General features: G+C 39.8%; 2 protein-coding genes across 4 annotated transcripts in view; one reads left to right on the top strand and one right to left on the bottom strand.

The window, feature by feature from the left end:
• Positions 1–7,064, top strand: part of col22a1 (collagen, type XXII, alpha 1) — a 57,836-nt gene extending 50,772 nt beyond the window's left edge. The window contains exons 51-65 of the mRNA XM_035523800.1: positions 376–429; positions 581–634; positions 862–915; positions 1,012–1,056; positions 1,354–1,407; positions 1,524–1,577; positions 1,673–1,726; positions 2,193–2,264; positions 2,582–2,617; positions 2,707–2,751; positions 3,189–3,368; positions 3,464–3,530; positions 3,779–3,961; positions 4,499–4,576; positions 4,846–7,064. Of these exons, the coding sequence (XP_035379693.1) occupies positions 376–429; positions 581–634; positions 862–915; positions 1,012–1,056; positions 1,354–1,407; positions 1,524–1,577; positions 1,673–1,726; positions 2,193–2,264; positions 2,582–2,617; positions 2,707–2,751; positions 3,189–3,368; positions 3,464–3,530; positions 3,779–3,961; positions 4,499–4,576; positions 4,846–5,039 (1,224 nt within the window). The 3' untranslated portion in view covers positions 5,040–7,064. The remainder of the gene's footprint in view (positions 1–375; positions 430–580; positions 635–861; positions 916–1,011; positions 1,057–1,353; positions 1,408–1,523; positions 1,578–1,672; positions 1,727–2,192; positions 2,265–2,581; positions 2,618–2,706; positions 2,752–3,188; positions 3,369–3,463; positions 3,531–3,778; positions 3,962–4,498; positions 4,577–4,845) is intronic.
• Positions 7,065–8,089: 1,025 nt separating this feature from the next.
• Positions 8,090–18,180, bottom strand: part of LOC113581240 (collagen alpha-3(IX) chain-like) — a 35,906-nt gene continuing 25,815 nt past the window's right edge. For all 3 annotated transcript variants that reach the window (XM_035534860.1, XM_035534871.1, XM_035534863.1), the window contains 13 exons: positions 17,979–18,023; positions 17,773–17,826; positions 17,458–17,511; positions 17,050–17,103; positions 16,616–16,687; positions 15,037–15,072; positions 14,907–14,951; positions 14,467–14,499; positions 14,154–14,300; positions 13,776–13,830; positions 13,171–13,365; positions 12,318–12,395; positions 8,090–8,942 (listed from right to left, as the gene is read on the bottom strand). In XM_035534860.1, the coding sequence (XP_035390753.1) occupies positions 8,743–8,942; positions 12,318–12,395; positions 13,171–13,365; positions 13,776–13,830; positions 14,154–14,300; positions 14,467–14,499; positions 14,907–14,951; positions 15,037–15,072; positions 16,616–16,687; positions 17,050–17,103; positions 17,458–17,511; positions 17,773–17,826; positions 17,979–18,023 (1,068 nt within the window). In that variant the 3' untranslated portion in view covers positions 8,090–8,742. The remainder of the gene's footprint in view (positions 8,943–12,317; positions 12,396–13,170; positions 13,366–13,775; positions 13,831–14,153; positions 14,301–14,466; positions 14,500–14,906; positions 14,952–15,036; positions 15,073–16,615; positions 16,688–17,049; positions 17,104–17,457; positions 17,512–17,772; positions 17,827–17,978; positions 18,024–18,180) is intronic.

Genomic DNA, 18,180 nt, shown 5'->3' with positions numbered 1-18,180 from the left:
CCATGGCGTCAAAGTGCCATGCGCTCTTTGTTTTGTTTTGGTTTCTGCCTCTGCCTTGTCATTTATTTTCTTGCCTGCTCCGAACCCAGCTGGGCCTGGTTTCCCCTCATTTAACTGTGGATTTGTACCCTGTGTTTTCCTTCCCTGGCTGTCGGTGATGGTTTTGTCAGTCAGTTGTGTTGTCATTCATTTTCTCTGCTTACTTTGCATCGCCACCTTAAGTTTTGTTACGTTTCACTGGTCTCTATTTTCTTTGTTTTTTTGTCCGGTTGTCCTGGCCATTTTGTTGTTTCCCTGTTAATAAACCTCACATTTGCATCCTGCTCTGCACCTTGCCACCCTTTTGTGACAGCACGTCACTGTGTGTGTTACCAGGGTAAAGAGGGACTCGCTGGAATCCAGGGCCCTCCCGGTCTCCCTGGATTAATGGTAAATTACAACCTGCTTTCCACTCAGATTTACATACTGACGAACCTGCAAAAAGTCTGCTGTGTCTGGAAAGGTTCATATTGACTGGAGTTGCCCAGATGCATCCTATTGACACCATGTTTGAATTTTCATTAATCCATTTTTCCCAAAGGGGATGATGGGCAAGCCTGGGAAAGATGGCCGTCCAGGAGAATCAGGAGAGCCGGTAAAAGCCCGATATTCCACATGTAGATGAGTATTTTCCAAGGGACTGAAGTTTTTTAAAATTTGATTTTGTCATACGGTTACATGTTATTGTTGCCGGTTATGTGACCAGGAAGAAGACATTGACAGAACCTGTCTTCTAAGGATGTTAAACATCTTCAAATTAAATAAAATAAAAATAAAATAAAATTAAATAAATATATTTAGAGTTATGACCTGTTCTTCCAGGGTAAACAGGGAGAACCAGGACTTCCTGGAAGAGATGGATTAAGAGGACTTCCTGTAAGTGAGAAATTGTGTATTATGGGTAAAGCAACCTGCTTCATTCATGTTAAAGTTTAAAAATATACCCATTTTATGTATGTATCTCTAACCTAGGGTTTTAAAGGCCATACAGGAGAGCCTGGACCACCAGGGTCAAAGGTAAGTAACTGCTTTTTCTCATCCAGCTAGCCAACATGGAGGAAGAACACTTCTGGAAAAGCCACTGAACACCAGAGTTTGTTTTTCCCTTTCTGTGAAATAGGACAGATTCAAATAATCAAGAGTAAATGTCATCAGGTAGACCCAACCAAAAGGTCCCCACAGCACAGGGGCCCCATGTCCACAGTTTGGCTGAAGCCACAGCAGACGTTGTAACTTCAGTGATGATCCTTGAGTGTCATTGGGAGATTTCTTGGTCTCCTGTGCAGCTTCATAAACAATGTTTCTCTCTTTCAGGGTGAAGAAGGAAAACAGGGAGCCCCAGGCCGAGAGGGTCAGTCTGGAAAAGATGTGAGTCAATGTAAAATAAGCCCTCAGAAGACGGTTTTTAAAAAAATGTGCAGTTTTGACGACATGGGCCACCTCAGAGGAAGTCTTAGGAGTTTGTGTTTTTCTTTGTCCTCCAGGGAAATCAGGGACCTCCTGGGCCCGAAGGTGCCCGGGGACCAAGAGGTGAATCGGTGAGAAACTTTTCTGACTTCTGCTGTTTCACAACTTGTAAAATAGAAAACCTGAAATCAAAAGGAGTTCCTTGACTTTTGCGTCGTCTTTGAAGGGCAAACCTGGGGATCCTGGGCCACCTGGAAAACCTGGAGCATCAGGAAATCCGGTGAGTTTACACACAGCAGGCTCCTGGACCGATCCATCCTGACTCCCAGCCAAAGAGGAGAACGCACAGACAGCTGCCTGCTAGGACCCACAGCTTTGAAGAAAACCTGCTTTTTTATTCATGTTTATTAATGATATGAAGTTATACTTATATAGGGCCTTTCTCAGCACCCAAGGACACTTTCCAATCAACACACACTACATGACGCTTAGAACCAGTCAGCACAACCGGTAAGACAGTGTCTGACTCAGAGAACTCCCTCTGCACAGTCTTGGACTATAGACCATGTTTCCCTGACGGGCATTTTGTCATGAGATTTTGTGCAATGCATCACATCAGCCACTCAGCTCAGTGCTAATTTTAGCGAATCATCCTCATCCTCACTGGATCCTCCTCCGAGCTGCGGTACAGAGACAAGCCTAAGTGGTATGTCAGGGTAAGTGATCTGTTCTTGTCTGTGCCTTAGGGTCTTCCAGGGGTCAAAGGGGAGATGGGGAGTCCAGGATTACCTGGCTTTACAGGCCAAAAAGGACCCTCAGTGAGCAGAAGCTTAAGTTTTCTCATTCATTTTATTTTGGTGTGTTTGTGTGTGTGAGAGAGAGTGTGAGTGTGTGGGGGTGTATGTGTATGTGAGACAGAGTGTGTATGTCTGTGTGTGTGTCTGTAAGAGAGAGAAAAAGTGTGTGGAGAGAATGTATATATGCGAGAAAGAGTGTGTGAGTGTGTGTGTGAAAGAGGTAGAGAAAATGGAGTGTGTGTGGGTGAGAGAGAGACTGTGTGTGTGTCTAAGTCATATCACTTTGTGTTCTAAATCTTCTGAACTAGTAGAATGATGATGGGCTTTTTCCCGTTCAGGGTTCGCCTGGTCCTATCGGCCCTGAGGGCAAACAAGTGAGTACATGATCACATGGATGATGCCACATGTCCTTTCCTATTCCTGTTGCCAGCTAAGTCAGGACTGACCCTGGTTGTTTTTGCAGGGCATGTCAGGAAGACCTGGAGATAAAGGTTCTAAAGGAGACAAGGTGATTATGTAAAACCTGCTCACCCCTTATAAAAAGAACCTCCAGTCCATAACAAGGCCTGATACAAGCTCTTAAATTAGCTTAATAAATGTTTAGCACAGAAATATCAGTAATTAAAGGATAGGCCCAATCTGTTAAAGGAATGGCTACTGTGGCCAACACTGGCAAATGGAAACTAATATCCCACAATTATGGTTAAGTTATTGGCGTAATTTAGTGATCGTATCACTATTGAGATAGTATCTCAATTTCAGACTGAAATGCCTCTGTGATTTTCGTCCGTAGATGTGCTCCTGCACTGTTACCTGTTCCAAGCAATTCTCAACCATCACGTATGTGATGAGCCATTTCCCTGACCTGGCAGTAGGCTCTGGGAGCTTTGTGATGTCTTCTAGTACAAAGCTCACAAGTCTACTGTTGTGTGTTCTCTCTCCCAGGGTGACCATGGCATCAAGGGAGACAAAGGCCAAAATGGAGATCCAGGAATTCCTGGAAACCCAGGACCTCCAGGCAGAAAGGGCCATACAGGGATGATGGGCATGTCCGGACCCCCAGGGGAGGTGGGCCCAGCTGGGCCATCAGGCACACCAGGCCTGCCTGGGCTTCCAGGACCCAGGGTGAGGCTTTCAATTTAAACCTGGGAGTGCAATGGACATATATTGAATAGCTACAGTGAGCATCCAAGGCTAAGGCGGCTTTGATGTTTCTTTAGGGAGAATCATCGTCCCTCGAATCGATGCGGAGGTTAATTCAAGAGGAGCTGGCCAAACAACTAGAAGGTGAGAGTGCTCAGTAAAAATTCTTTTAAACTTCTGGTCCTACTAAGGGTCTGACCAAGTTTAAATAATTACTTCACTTATAAGGGAAACTGGAGGAATTGATTTCCGTTTCCTGTCACATATTCATGTATTTGATAGCCCTGTTTGTCCATGTGGACCAGACTGAGAAAGCTGCTGATACATAATAAGTGTAATTTCAACTGATTGTTCTTATCCAATTGTAATTTTTTTCATGTATGTCCCTTCAGCTAAAATGGCCTACCTCATGGCCCAGTTTCAGCCCATGCATGTAAAGAGCACAGCTGGGCGTCCCGGCCCACCTGGATCTCCAGGTAAAGATGGAGCACCTGGACGATCGGGTCCACCTGGAGAGCCGGGTATGCCTGGCCAAAATGGAGCAGAAGGACCCAGAGGTCCAATGGGTCTTAAAGGTACTCACTGTGTGCCCCATGAACACTGCTTGGCTTCTCATTTTTGGGCTACATTTATGGCATTTAGCTGACACTTTATCCAGAGTGACTTACAATTATGATTGAGCACAACTAAAGCAATTGAGGGTTAAGGGTCTTGCTCAGGGGCCCAACAGTGGCGGGGCTGGAACCAACAATCTTTCAAGTACAAGCCACGTACCTTAACCACTGAGCTAACACTGCCTTACACATTTATTAATTGTTATTATAGCATTGCCTTTGTGATACTAATGCATTATATTATAGATATCTATAGATAGATGTTGCAGATTGGTTTCCTGTCCTGTGAGCATCTTGATAAATTGCAAAGGTCCCAGATGAGTGTGTTGCAGCTGTTATGATGAATCATGTAGCTATTATTATGAATCACAAGCAACTGTTGGATAATATTATAATTTTGATCCTATATATATATATTTATATATGTATATATATGTATATATGTATATATGTATACATATATATGGGATGCTCATGTCTCTGGATTCTGACTGGTAGGTGAAAGAGGGTCCAAGGGAGAGAAAGGAGAAGATGGTGTTGGACAGAGAGGAGATCCCGGTCCAACAGGACCCATTGGTAAGATCTCAAAGTCAAGTCTCTGCAGGCAATAGATGGTGTGGTCATCCATCATGTGGGACCATGTGCATGAGCAAAAGATTTGGTTGAAAGCATCTATAAATCTGGTATACAACTGTAGCTGAGAAACAGGATTCAATTATAGGTAATGTTTGACAAATCCTTGAGAAAGGATCTTAGGTTAAAGAAAACCTCCGTCTTTCATATTATTCTATTGTTAAAATTAGTTTAAATATCATCTTCTAAGTGGAGCTGTCTCTGAAATGCAGGTCCACCTGGAATGCCTGGAGAGGGGAAGGATGGGCTTCCAGGATCAGCTGGAGCTCAGGGTGAGCCAGGACACCCAGGCCCCCATGGGCAGCCCGGACCGCCGGGACCGCCCGGGCAGTGTGACCCCTCTCAGTGTGCCTACTATGCCAGCCTGGCATCACGACCTCACGTTAAAAATGTCAAGGGCACCTAAACCTAGGGCAACTATAACCCTACACCATGACGTATTTATGAACTTGGAGATTCGGTGAATCAAGAGTTTTTCCTGTCAAGATTGGAGGGAACTTTGGTTTCAGGAAAGCTGAAATGTTTGTATTTGTGCGTGTGCATGTGTGCGTGTGAGCCTGTGTGTGCATGCACATTCATGTTCTGTCGGTCAGATATAACAGGGAGTTACTTTGTTTGGTGTGCCAGAGTGAGGATTGGGGTGAATTATAGGATGAGGGAGATTAGTAATTTAAATATAGCTCAATTTCTTCCATCAGGGATATTCAAGTTTGTCTGACCAAGTACTGTGCAGGCTTTCTATGCACCCTGCAAAGTTTCTATGCACCATGTAAAAAGCCTTCTGTTGGTCCAGCAAGAGTTGCCACGGTTACATTACCAGTCTTTCCCCAGACAGTCTGGAGACCCATAGTGGTCTACAGACTAGCATCTGCAGAATTGCTCCATTGTTGAAGAACTTTTCAGAAGTGGGGGCAATTATCCAGTGAAGAGATTTATCTTCTGATGTTTTATTGATGTGCAGTGTGTGTACTAGGCAGTAAGGGACACAGGCAAAGAATAAGAACAAAGAACACCCACTGGCACCGGGCCTCAGATGAGATCATTAGCTAGCTTTTCTGCTCCAAGATGCTAACTCATACCCCCATACGTTGTGTGACTGTAAAGATTGTTTTACCCTATTCATTATATTCAGTTATGAGGCTTGTGGCTGGTTTATGTTTCTGATTAAATTAAGCCAGTTTATATCCAATATTGAATCCCGGCCTGACTTTTGTATCATTTAGGAGGGGCATAAATTTTTCTTTTCATGTACTCAGTGTCAATTCATATAGTGTCATGTTTCACACACTTACACTTACACTATACATGAGAAGTAATTCAAAGGCAGAATTAAGCTAAAAGAAGAGTTTGTTACCTAATGTTTTTTTATTTTTGTAAGACTCAAAAATGGAAGCTCAGTTTAATAGCAATAGTGTATAACTATTATAAGACTGGGCTGATTACCATAACTACCATTACTTGATGTCTGCAGTTCTAAAGTAAGAGCCTGAAAGTTGTGGGCGTCTCCCAGCCCAGCCTCTTGTGAGCCAATTAAAGTTACTAGAAAAGAGAGACTCCATTTCAGAAGCTGCATGAAATTACCCTGGGTGTCAACATGGGATTTTATTTACCTGAAATAATAACCCTGCAAAGTTATCAGGTCACATTGAACTGTTTTTCTGTTTTCGGTAAGTTAGGGCACATTGAAATGGGGTCTGGGGAGGCAGGCAGACCTGGAGTAAGTTGTACACATCTGTTTTCAGAAGGGAAGTTAGTCGGCCCTGCGTTGATTACGTCCAGGTGCACCTTTCCTCACAACATCGGGCTAGGTACAAATATAAAACACTAGGATCAGTTTGAACTAAGGCTACTGTTACCCATAATTCAAAACCTAGTCAGTGTTGCATTTAATGAAGCCATGATTTTGTAAGAAGACACAATATGATTGCGTTGAAGCTAATTATCACTTGGCCAGCTGCCTAGAAGCGACAATTAGAGGACATCCTAGTCATCTTCACAACAGAGGGCCTGTTTTTGTTTGTGTTTGTTCATGCTGTCTTAGTGTCACAGGTGATAGGTGACAGGTCCAAATAATGTGGCACATTTTGACAAGCTAAGCTCATTACTCTAGCCTCAGGATGCAAATGAAGTACTTCTTACCCCGTTTGCTTGTAAACATGATGTCAGCATTTTTTTTACTGCCTTCACGTTCCATTCACCTTTTTTGTCCATATTTAGTTTTAATGTTCTTTTTTCATCAGCAGTTACATTAAATTATTTTAATGAACCACCAGTAAAGGCCTTGTGAAATGGCCTGTGAAATTTATGCATGGTAAAGTCTACCTGTTTATATTGAATCTTTGGTGCTAAAGGTAATCTAAACTAGGTCAATGTATATGTATGTATAAGAAGGGATTACACTTCATAATAAAGACTGGATTAGTTCCATTTTACAAAATGTGGATTTTAATTGTGGATGTTACTTCATGTGTGTGTGTGTGTGTGTGTGTGTGTGTGTGTGTACACACACACACACACACACACACACACACCTTGATTGACACTGTCTGACTAAAGAATGCAGACTATGCAGAGTGGTTATGGACACACTTTTGTTGATTTATATATATATATATATATATATATATATATATATATATAGAGAGAGAGAGAGAGAGAGAGAGAGAGATAATCTATAATATTGAATAATAATCTATAGTGTAATATAAGATTTAATATAATATAATTGTAAATTGTAACTTAGTATCACATCATATAATAATGTAAAAATAATGGTATATACATTTAGACACAAGATGCAAGAACTTAATGTTAAGAGAGAAGAGACATCCAAATAGAACAATGGAGTTCTCCACAGATATTAGGCCCCCTTTAAAGGTCTTCAGACTACCTGAAGCTTGTCACTTTTCTGCATGGTCAGCATAAATTTAATTCAAATTTTGAGTTCAGTTTTTCCCATGAGCATTTTGATTGTTTAGTTTGTCTTCCAATCTGCAGAAACAGTAATATAGACTGTGGTGGTAATAGAAATTGTAATACTCCATCCTGTGACCCTCAGAGTTTATATCACTAAACGGTAAAGCACAGTACAATGAACTGCAATCTTGTCTTCTGTTATCTCCATGTAGCAAGGAAAACTGCTCAGAAAATCATGGACAATGTATCTGTTCATCTATGTTCCATAGGAGTCAGATAATCCTGGCATTAGTGATGGGGTATGGTTGTCGTGGGCTGCGAGAACTATAAAAAGACATGAAATAACACTTACTGGTGATGCTACCCCCATGACTTCTTGACAATATATTTCATATACACATTACTGATTCTTAATCTACATTTCATTTGGTACAAGGATCTATGTGTTTTGAAACTGTTTCTGTTTTATATACTGCACATTAGGAAAAAATGATGAGTTGCTGAATAATAAGACATTCAAATGGAGAGTACAACCTTCAGTGAATTTTATGGGCATGGTGAACTTTTATTTCATTATTCTGATCATTGCACTAAAGTGGAGTTGTGTAGATTCGGTATAGCTTAGTCTCTGGGTCTGGGATTGCCTTTATCCTTGATGGTTACATTTTAATAAAACAAAAACATTGTGGAAATACATGAAAACATAACTGCTTCATAAGGCACATTTTCAATTTTTGTCCAGCCGGCCACACCCCTTACTGTACATTTTGAAAAAATTCACAACAGGGTTTGTGGCTCAAGTGTATTTGTGTGTTTTTCTGTAGTACAGATGAGCTGTTAGATTGAAGACATCTCTTAGTCGCACTGTGTCTGAACCTACTCCAGCATTCATTTCATTTACATCTTGTGCCACAAAAATGAATATGACTCCATTTCACCTCTCCTTTTATTCTGTATGTACTGTATGTACAAGTGACAACAAGAACTGGGCTGGATCACTGTAAAAAAGATAATCTTCTTAGGAATGGATGTGTTTCTGTACAACCTTCTGAAGTCCCCTGTTTCATGCTGATCACCATGACGATGTCTGCAGTCTCCCCAGGTTCATCAAATGCGTTCTCACTCTTTCAGCTATTGACGGTGACATTGATGATGATGGTGATGGATAAAGGTTTCTCTCAGGAGCTTCACGTTCAAGGACCCTTAATGTTGATTGGCTTTTTCCCACCGACTACGTAAAGGGGCTGGGGCCTGTAGCAGTTTGAGGGGTCACAGAGGCCAGGTGGGCCAGGTGGTCCCCTGCCTCCTGGGGTTCCTGGGATGCCCGGCACACCTGCTTCCCCTCGGGCACCGTCATGGCCGTCCTTGCCAATTCCAGGTTCACCAGGAGGTCCTATATCAAAGAACCAGACCAAAACCAGAGTGAACTGTGTCTTATGACACTTAGGACAAATTCACACCTAAAATGCACTCTTAAAATGGTTACTCTTAGTACATCAAATTCTTTGCCAAGACTTTTTAAATAATAACATCAGTAGCCACACCGCATGGGGGTTATTATGTCATGTCATTATGTTATTAGGTCATGTCATTATGTCATAAGTGTTTATAACATTATTTTATTGTTATTATGTCTTTGTCTTTACATTACTATGTCCTAATGTCATTATGTCATAATGATAGTGACATAATGGTATAATGACATATGTCATTGTTATTGTGTTATGTCATTATGTCTATTATGTAATTTTTATTATGTTATTATGTCATTATGTCATATGTCAATATGTCATTTTGTCTTTGTCTTTGAGACATTGTCATTGTTATTAAGTCATTATGTTATTATATTTGTTATTATTGTTATTATGTTATTATGTCATTGTTATGTCATGTCTTTGTCATTATGCCATTATGTTATGTCATGTCTTTGTCATTATGTTTATTATTATTGTTATTATGTTAGTGTTTTTTATTATTGTTATCATATTATTGTTATGATTATGTTATTATATTAATGGTGTTATGTCATGTCTACATCTTTATGTCATTATGTCATTATGCTATTATGTCATTATGTAATTATGTTATGCCTTATTTAAGATTGTTTATTTTACATGACAGTTAATGTTACAGTGGTGCTTGAAGGTTTGTGAGCCCTTTACATGTATCTATATTTTGGCATAAATTTGACCTAAAAATTCATCAGATTGTTACACACCTCCTAAAAGGAGGTAAGGAGAAACAAATCAAGCAAATAAGAAAGAAATATTAGACTAAAAACGATCATATTAGTCATTTATTTACTGAGGAATTTGAGCCAATATTACATATCTGTGAGTGGCAAAAGTATGCAGACCCTTAGAGAATTTGAAGGTGAAATTTGAGTAAGGTGTTGTTAATCAATGGGATGACAATCAGGTATGAGTGGGCAGTCTGGTTTTTTTTTTTTTTTTAAAGAAGAGGGATCTAGCACAGTCTGATCTGCATCATCACAACAGTTTATCATGGCATGAAAGAGATTTCTGAGGACCTCAGAGGATGAGTTGTTGATTCTCATCAGGCTGGAAAAGGTTACAAATGGACTCCACCAATCCACAGGTAGACAGATGTATAAATGTGTATAAATGGAGGAAATTCAAGAGCATCATTATCCTCCCCAGGGTGGTCGACCAACAAAGATCACAATAAGAGTCTGTGAGGTCATAAAGGAACCCGAGGTAACTTTTAAGAAACCAGGCCTCTCTCACATTGGCTAAAGTTGATATTCATGAATCCACCACCAGGAGAACACTGAACAACAATGATGTGCATGGCAGGGTTGCAAGAAGAAATCCGCTGCTCTCCAAAAATAACACTGCTGCCTTTCTGCAGTTTGCTAAAGATCACATGGACAAGCCAGAAGGTCAGTGGAACACTGTTTTGTGGACAAATGAGACCAAAATAGATCTTTTTGGTTTAAATGAAAAGTGTTATGTTTTGAGAAAGGAAACTACTGTATTCCATCATAAAAGCCTCATCCCTCCTGTGAAACACCATGGGCCTGGTTTGGGCCTGGATCGTGGCATCTGGGCAAGGATCCAAAAATCCAAAGCAAGCAGTTCATGTGAGGAAATGCACCAAACAGATGAAGCTGTTTTGTATGGGGGAAGGGGCTAAACAAGCCAAAGTGCAGGACAAATAATCAATTACTGGAAATGATGATTAGTTCTGTTTAGTTGCAGTTATTGCTGCACAAGGGGGTCACACCAGATACCAAAAGCAAAGGTTCATATACTATTGCCACTCACAGATATGTAATATTGGATCATTTACCTCAATAAATAAATGACAATCTAATAGTTTTGTCTTATTTTTACATTTCTTGCATTTAGCTTATGCTTTTATCCAAAGCAACTTACAATTATGACTGAATAAAACTTAAGGATCTTGCTCAGGGGTTAAGGACCTTGCTCAGGGACCCAACAGTGGCATCTTAGCAGTGGTGGGGTTTGTACTGGCAATCTTCAGATTACAAGTCGAGTATGATAATTTAACCACTATTTGTAGGTCAGATTTGTGCAAAAATATAGAAACTTCTAAAGGGTTCACCACTGTGCAGTGACTTCCTTTGCTGTAGTTAGTACACTTTTAACTTTGGTGTTGCCTTTGTTATATTCATTAAACACTTCAGTTGGCAGTTGTGTTACTTTTGTTACGTTCATTAAACACTTCTGTTTGCAGTTGTGTTGCCTTTGTTACGTTCATTAAACACTTCTATTGGCAGTTGTGTTGCCTTTGTTACGTTCATTAAACACTTCTGTTTGCAGTTGTGTTGCCTTTGTTACATTCATTAAACACTTCAGTTGGCAGTTGTGTTGCCTTTGTTACATTCATTAAACACTTCAGTTGGCAGTTGTGTTGCCTTTGTTACGTTCATTAAACACTTCTGTTTGCAGTTGTGTTGCCTTTGTTACATTCATTAAACACTTCTGTTTGCAGTTGTGTTGCCTTTGTTACATTCATTAAACACTTCTGTTTGCAGTTGTGTTGCCTTTGTTACGTTCATTAAACACTTCTGTTTGCAGTTGTGTTGCCTTTGTTACGTTCATTAAACACTTCTGTTTGCAGTTGTGTTGCCTTTGTTACGTTCATTAAACACTTCTGTTTGCAGTTGTATTTGCTTCCCTTTCTTTCTTTTTGTCTCCATGTTCTTTGCCATGACAGCAGTCATGATTAATAAAGCCAAATCTTATTACTGGTTTAATACAGGACTAAATTGTGGATATGGCCCTGTTATGGAAAAAGACAAATTACTTCAAGAAACATTATTATTTACCAGTAAATTCTGTTAAATTCAGGTGTAGTCGCTAATGAAGATGTTTGTAGTGTTCCTGGAAAGTATTTTATTTGACTGATTTCAGTTCCTTACACCTTCAGTACACTACAAAGCAGATTGCTTAATTTTATGATTGTATATAGTTTTATGAATACTAATAATTTTGTTTATATAATACTTCAGCATAAAAGACATTTACATTTTTTTAGCATAAAATAAAGAATTAAATAAATGTTCCGTTATAAATATATACATATTCAAATTACATATTCAAAAAGGCATTCAAATTGCTAATTTTAAAGAAATTAGCACTTAGTAATTTAGTAACTTGTACTGTAGAACAATTTTGGTGTCCTTAGTGTCAATGTGCAATGTAAAGTTATTGCACTTTTGCATTGACATGATCTTTATTTCTACCGATAACTGTGAATCTAGAGGAAAGTGAAGGCTTACCTTGGGGTCCTGCATCCCCAGGGGTCCCTGGGATTCCAACCCCATTTTCTCCTCTATCTCCTTTGGGTCCAGAATCACCTATAAAGCACACAAATACCCCACACCATGATTGATTTCTTTTAAAGTTGCACAAGAGAGTTTCTTTATTTATCCATAAGGTATCGATAGTGACTACTACTCCAAACTTGGTTCTCATAAATGAATATAGTTTGGCATGCATTTACATAACAAAGATATCTGATAGCCATCTGATGTTTGGCAAGAAAGAGGGGTCATATCCTCAGGATCAAGAAATTTCAGTATTACAGTTCCAGAGAGTGAGCCAGGAGCTCTCATTGCCAGAAATCCTTAATTAGCACCCTTTTAGGCCATGGCTAAAGAGTTAATTAGCATCAGGTGAACACTGATCGGCCTGTGTGTAGGGGTGAGGAATCACTACGGGGAGTGGTGTTGCATCAGCCAGGAGGGGCTCACTTTGGTTTAGAGTGTGGAGGGGATAGTTCTGGTTTAGAGTGTAGAAGGGATAGTCCTGGTGTAGAGTATGGAGGGGCTCACTCTGGTTTAGAATGTGGAGGGGAAAGTTCTGCTCTAGAGTGTTGAGGGGCTTGCTCTGATTTAGAGTGCTGGAGTGAACTGTGGCAAAATTGATTCTTGTTATATCATCCTGTCCACTGCATCCAATGGTGAACTGCAGTTATGAGTAAGGCATTAATGCCATTAGCTGTGATGAAACGGCAGGTAATGTTATAGTGTTAATTATGGGAAAATAATAGGCAAATAGAATAAATGAATTAAAAACAAATAGTAAAATGAATTATAGAAATTAATTAACTTTATTTTCATTGACCCATACCTTTTTCGCCTTGCTGTCCTGGTAGACCATAGAAGCCTGGAGGTCCCTGTATGCCAGGTACTCCCCTGGGCCCAGTTGACCCAGAGACCCCTGCTGGTCCAGGGGCTCCGGGTGGACCCATTGGTCCGGGGGTCCCAGGAGCACCAAGAGGTAGGGGTTTTGTGGACAGTTCTTTTTTGTAGGCATATAGATGTTCTGTATAATGAACATAACAGTCATGACGTTTTTTTTGCACACAATTCCAGTTTCTGAAAAGCATCAGAGCTCTGTATATCTACACCAGCCAATGCAGAAAATCTTCAAAGCTCATAGACTACTCAGATCCTTCATGTTGTCAAGCTACATTTCTTATCTCTTACCACAGGTCATATGGAATTTTCTGTACCTTTCATCAAATGTCTAAAGTTAAACTTCAACTGTTCAAAATGATGATTCTCATAAGAGAATGTTTGTGATATATATTTCTTATGTAAAATGGGTAATGTATTCATTACGCTGATAATTATTGATTATAATCAATATAATCATTAATCAATTAATCAATTGATCATTAATCAATAATTAAATAATTATTGATTATAATCCAGATGATATAAATATCTTGCCTTCAACTACTGCTGCACATATTTCACGAATCTTGTCATCATTCATTTTTGGACCCTGGGGAGAATCATGAGCAAGGCAGATCTGATGTTACATCATGATGATGATTATCATACACTTATTATACATTAACACACAGCATTTTAATAGTTTGACAGAAAAGTGACATTGGATATATTGCCCTAGGAAACAGCAATATATTTCTCTGAATTTTACATTATAATTTCAACCATCGTCAAAGCACACACACACACACACACACACACACACACACACACAAAACTCAAATATTCTCTTTTCACAGGAAATGAAAACAAGCCCTGGTGTCCATTATCCTGCTATTTTTGTCTGTATGTCTTGTCCTGTTAAATAAGCCTTACAGGAACTCCTCTGGGGCCAGGAGGTCCTGGCAGGCCCCTCTGCCCCTCAAGACCCCTCGCTCCTTGGGGCCCAGCGAGGCCTTCATGCCCTGGCTGACCTGGACGTCCATCAGCCCCCGAGCCTCCTCTTTGGCCTTTCTCCCCTCGCTTGAGAGAAAACACAAGAGTGGGATAAAAATAGCCACCGCCACGGCCAAACATTTCCACTGCTGACAAACGTGGTGCTCAGTTTTTAACCAGTGAAGAAAGATGATAAAGAGATGCGTTGTAAGCACAGCTGACTACATGAGTCCACCGGCAGATTTGGAAATACCTCGCCCTTGTTTCCAGGAGTGCCTGGAGGACCCTGTTAAAACAATAATCAAATAAGTACAAAATGAAAGAGTTATACATTTTTAAAGCTTAGTTGAGTGTAAAACAGTTAAAGTCAGCATACCCTATACACATCTATAAAAACCAAAACAGAACTTTGGGCCTGAGAGATCAACTTCAGCCAATGGCAGGATTCTGTTCAGAATTAATAAATCTATAATGATGTCATGAGTTCTCTTTTAGTGACATTACATCAGGTGTACACTAAAACATTAAGTGTACACTACAAACATTAGGTGTGCAGCAACTTCAAAAGTTGTAGAATCAATACATGAATCATCACTGTAATGAACCATAAATATCAATTCCAAGATTATTGTATTATTTTACACAATAAAGGAACAAAAAGAATGAAATGTTCTTGTGCACGTGGCACTGTACCTGGTCACCTTTAACTCCTGGATCACCAGAAACCCCTGGATTACCCTGCAGATTAAAGTAAGACACGGTAGAATAACCCTTTTTCCAGGATAAAAATAAAAGATGCTTTAGCAAAAGTAACTGCACATACCTCACTTCCTTTGGGACCAACTGGACCCATATGGCCCTGGAATAATAACACACACACACACACACACACACACACACACACACACACACACACACACACACAGTATAACAAATAAACCTTTTCAACAATGCTTTTCTAGGGTCACTGTAGAGAGCCATGTGATCTTCTCTCCTAGAAAACCAGTACCTCAGCTCACCAATTCACTCTTTCATCAATTTATTCATCGATTGAGCCAACGACTCATTTTTTGATGTATTCATTCTCATCATCCAACAATTAATTGAACTGAGAATATTGAACTGCAGACATGTTCTCTTCTGAGATAATGGCCTGGTCATAAAAGCTATTACTTCACTCTGCATAAACTAGCAGTCAGACATCTTTTTATCTAATATCAATGTTTGTGCATGCTATGGCAGTATGTAGGTTTGAGTGCAGGGTATTCATGTAATGCAGTGGTCAGAAATCTTCATACTGAAGATTTACTCTCCTGAACATTATATGACAAACTCAATAACACTGGCTGGGAATTTCACAAAGCAGGATTTAGCAGGACTCAGTTAATACAGAGAAATTAAGATCAAGGTTGAGGATTGTTCAGTAGGAATGTCCTATAACTTTTCTTCTGTTGGACAGTCTTGACTTTGGGCAAGACATTTAGCCAGAAGTTATCTGGCTAAACTGAGAAAGCCTGCTTTGTGAACTCCTTCTCCAAACCATCTTAATGAACACTTCTGAAGATAATAATTAAATTAACCAGGTGTACTGGATTTGGGTTGGATCTAAGATCTGCAGGATCAAAGATCTCCAGGAGCAGGGTTGGGACTAAACTTTACAGGATAAAAAATCTCCAAGAGCAGGTGAGTTAATAAAAGTGTGTTAACAGGCAAAAGAGGCCTAACATTGCATTAGACATATTAATAACATAAAACATAAAGGAGTATAGAGAGTATTTGTCCTTTTAGGATAATTTGCATACAAAGCCTCCGTAGAGGCTTCAGGACAGGATCCAGGGTAGGCTTTGGTGGACCTCAGGGTAAGGTATATGACCTCTCCACCAGGCTCAGGATGGTGCAGAAAAACAATCTTCTTTAGGATAAGATTAAGAGAAGTCTTCTCTTGGAATGTGGTGGCAACGGATTTCAACTGGTGTGGGTGTTGAACGTCAGTTTGCATATGTTGGCTAATGTATGGTTTAATGATGTAATGGTGGTGAATGCAAACACTAGTATGTAAAACGGTGGGGTGAATACATAATCAATTCTGACCAGTGTATGGGTTCTTTGTTTGATTGTTGGACATTCTCCAGAGGGTGCCTCAATAATGCTTGTTAATGTTAACTTGCAATAAAAGACTGACCAGCTATTCTCTTTAACTAATTCTGAAGTCTGCATCTTCATTTTAGATTTGAATGTTTAACTTTACAACTAGCTGACTGTGGATTTAGGAAGGACACAGGTTTGGGACTAAACTTTGCAGGATCAAAGATCTCCAGGAGAGGGTTTGGGACTAAACTTTACATGGTGACAGATCTACAAAAGCAGGTCGTTAACCAGCGCTCCAAAAGCGAGTGGCTTACCTGATCCCCTTTGTAACCTGTGTGACCTTTTATTCCCCGAGGACCCATCAGCCCTTGCTCCCCTTTCTCTCCCTGTGGAGAAAACATTCCTGAACGTCAGAGTTAACCCCATGATCCTCATTTCAAACCCTGACATGTGAACCTGACTTGCTAGAGCTTTGAGTTTTACTCAAAGCAAAAGAACAAATCTGTCATCAAAGTTGGAAAATGATGGTGGTGGTTATTCCAGAGCCTCCTTTGAGTGTTTGGCCATTACATTTAGCAGCAGTGCAAACTGGGGGATTCACATGCAGTATTTAGCAATGCTGCCTGAGCCCCGGTGTTCCAACAACATGGGACCCAAAGGAAATTGTCCCCATGCAACCCTGAGAGGATGACAGTTTCTAAGTGAGTGACCCATTACAGTGGTGACGTGTGTGAGATCTTTGACTCACCGGGATTCCTTGAAGTCCCAATGCACCGATTGGCCCTGGCTTTCCTGCCTCACCCTGGAAAAAGCATGAGAGTAAGTTCCAAGAAATCCATCAATCAATTAATCATATATTGATCAGTTATTGTAAAGAACATAACTATGTTTTGAAAGAAAAAATAAACTCTTAATGACTAGTGTATTTTTAATCATAGTTGCTACCATCATATACTAACAAATATGAGGGTGGTTATTTGTTGGACTGCCACCAGTGGGGTAATAATAAATGATCTCCACCAGATGGAGACAATAACTTAAACCAGACTTATCAGAAATTACACAAGATACCAACAACATAAACAAGAAAGCAACATAAATCAGCAAGGTTTTAATGCTCTGCTAAGGCAGTGTAGTGTACTGAAGGTTTACACACCGGGATTCCTTTGGAGCCTGGCTGTCCATCTGCTCCAGCAGCTCCTGGCTCCCCCTGGAAGAATCGCCATGATCTCATTATGACCATGTGCAAACATGGTTTAACTTCTACAAACCTAAACACATTTAAAACTGAAAAACCTTTAAAACATTTTAAATCAATCAAGGAAAGCTTCGACACAGAACAGTATCGGTTTAAAGCCAGGAACACACATTTTTACAATTTAATTCAACGTTTCATTATTTTATTTAGTGACTACATTGCAGTTACATTTTAGGTCTAAAATGGAGGGCTTAGAAATGGGGTTCTACTTACTGGCTTACCAGGAAGACCAACAGGACCTACAGGACCTTCCTCTCCATTGTCACCCTGTAACACACACACACACACACACACACACACACACATTTTTAAAATCCAAATTCATTTGACACCTGGGAGTGTAGATGAGAATGGAAATTATATACTGAATTCATATAATACTTTCAGAAGGTTATATACTGAATTTGTATAATGCTTACCTTCAGACCAGCAGGTCCTATAGGGCCTTGTTTTCCTGGCAAACCCTGAAAAAGACAAACATCAAGTCTCATTTATTTCAGTTAAGTGCCTTATTCGTTCATTAAAGAGGGAAAATTTATCTTCACACTTGTAGCATTTCAAACATTACATCACCTAATCAATCGATTAATGGAAGAGAGAGATGGAAAATCAACCAGACAC

The sequence above is a fragment of the Electrophorus electricus genome, chromosome 2 (genome assembly GCF_013358815.1).
Source record: "Electrophorus electricus isolate fEleEle1 chromosome 2, fEleEle1.pri, whole genome shotgun sequence".
NCBI classification, from domain to species: domain Eukaryota; kingdom Metazoa; phylum Chordata; class Actinopteri; order Gymnotiformes; family Gymnotidae; genus Electrophorus; species Electrophorus electricus.
This window is presented reverse-complemented; position numbering and strand designations above follow the sequence as displayed.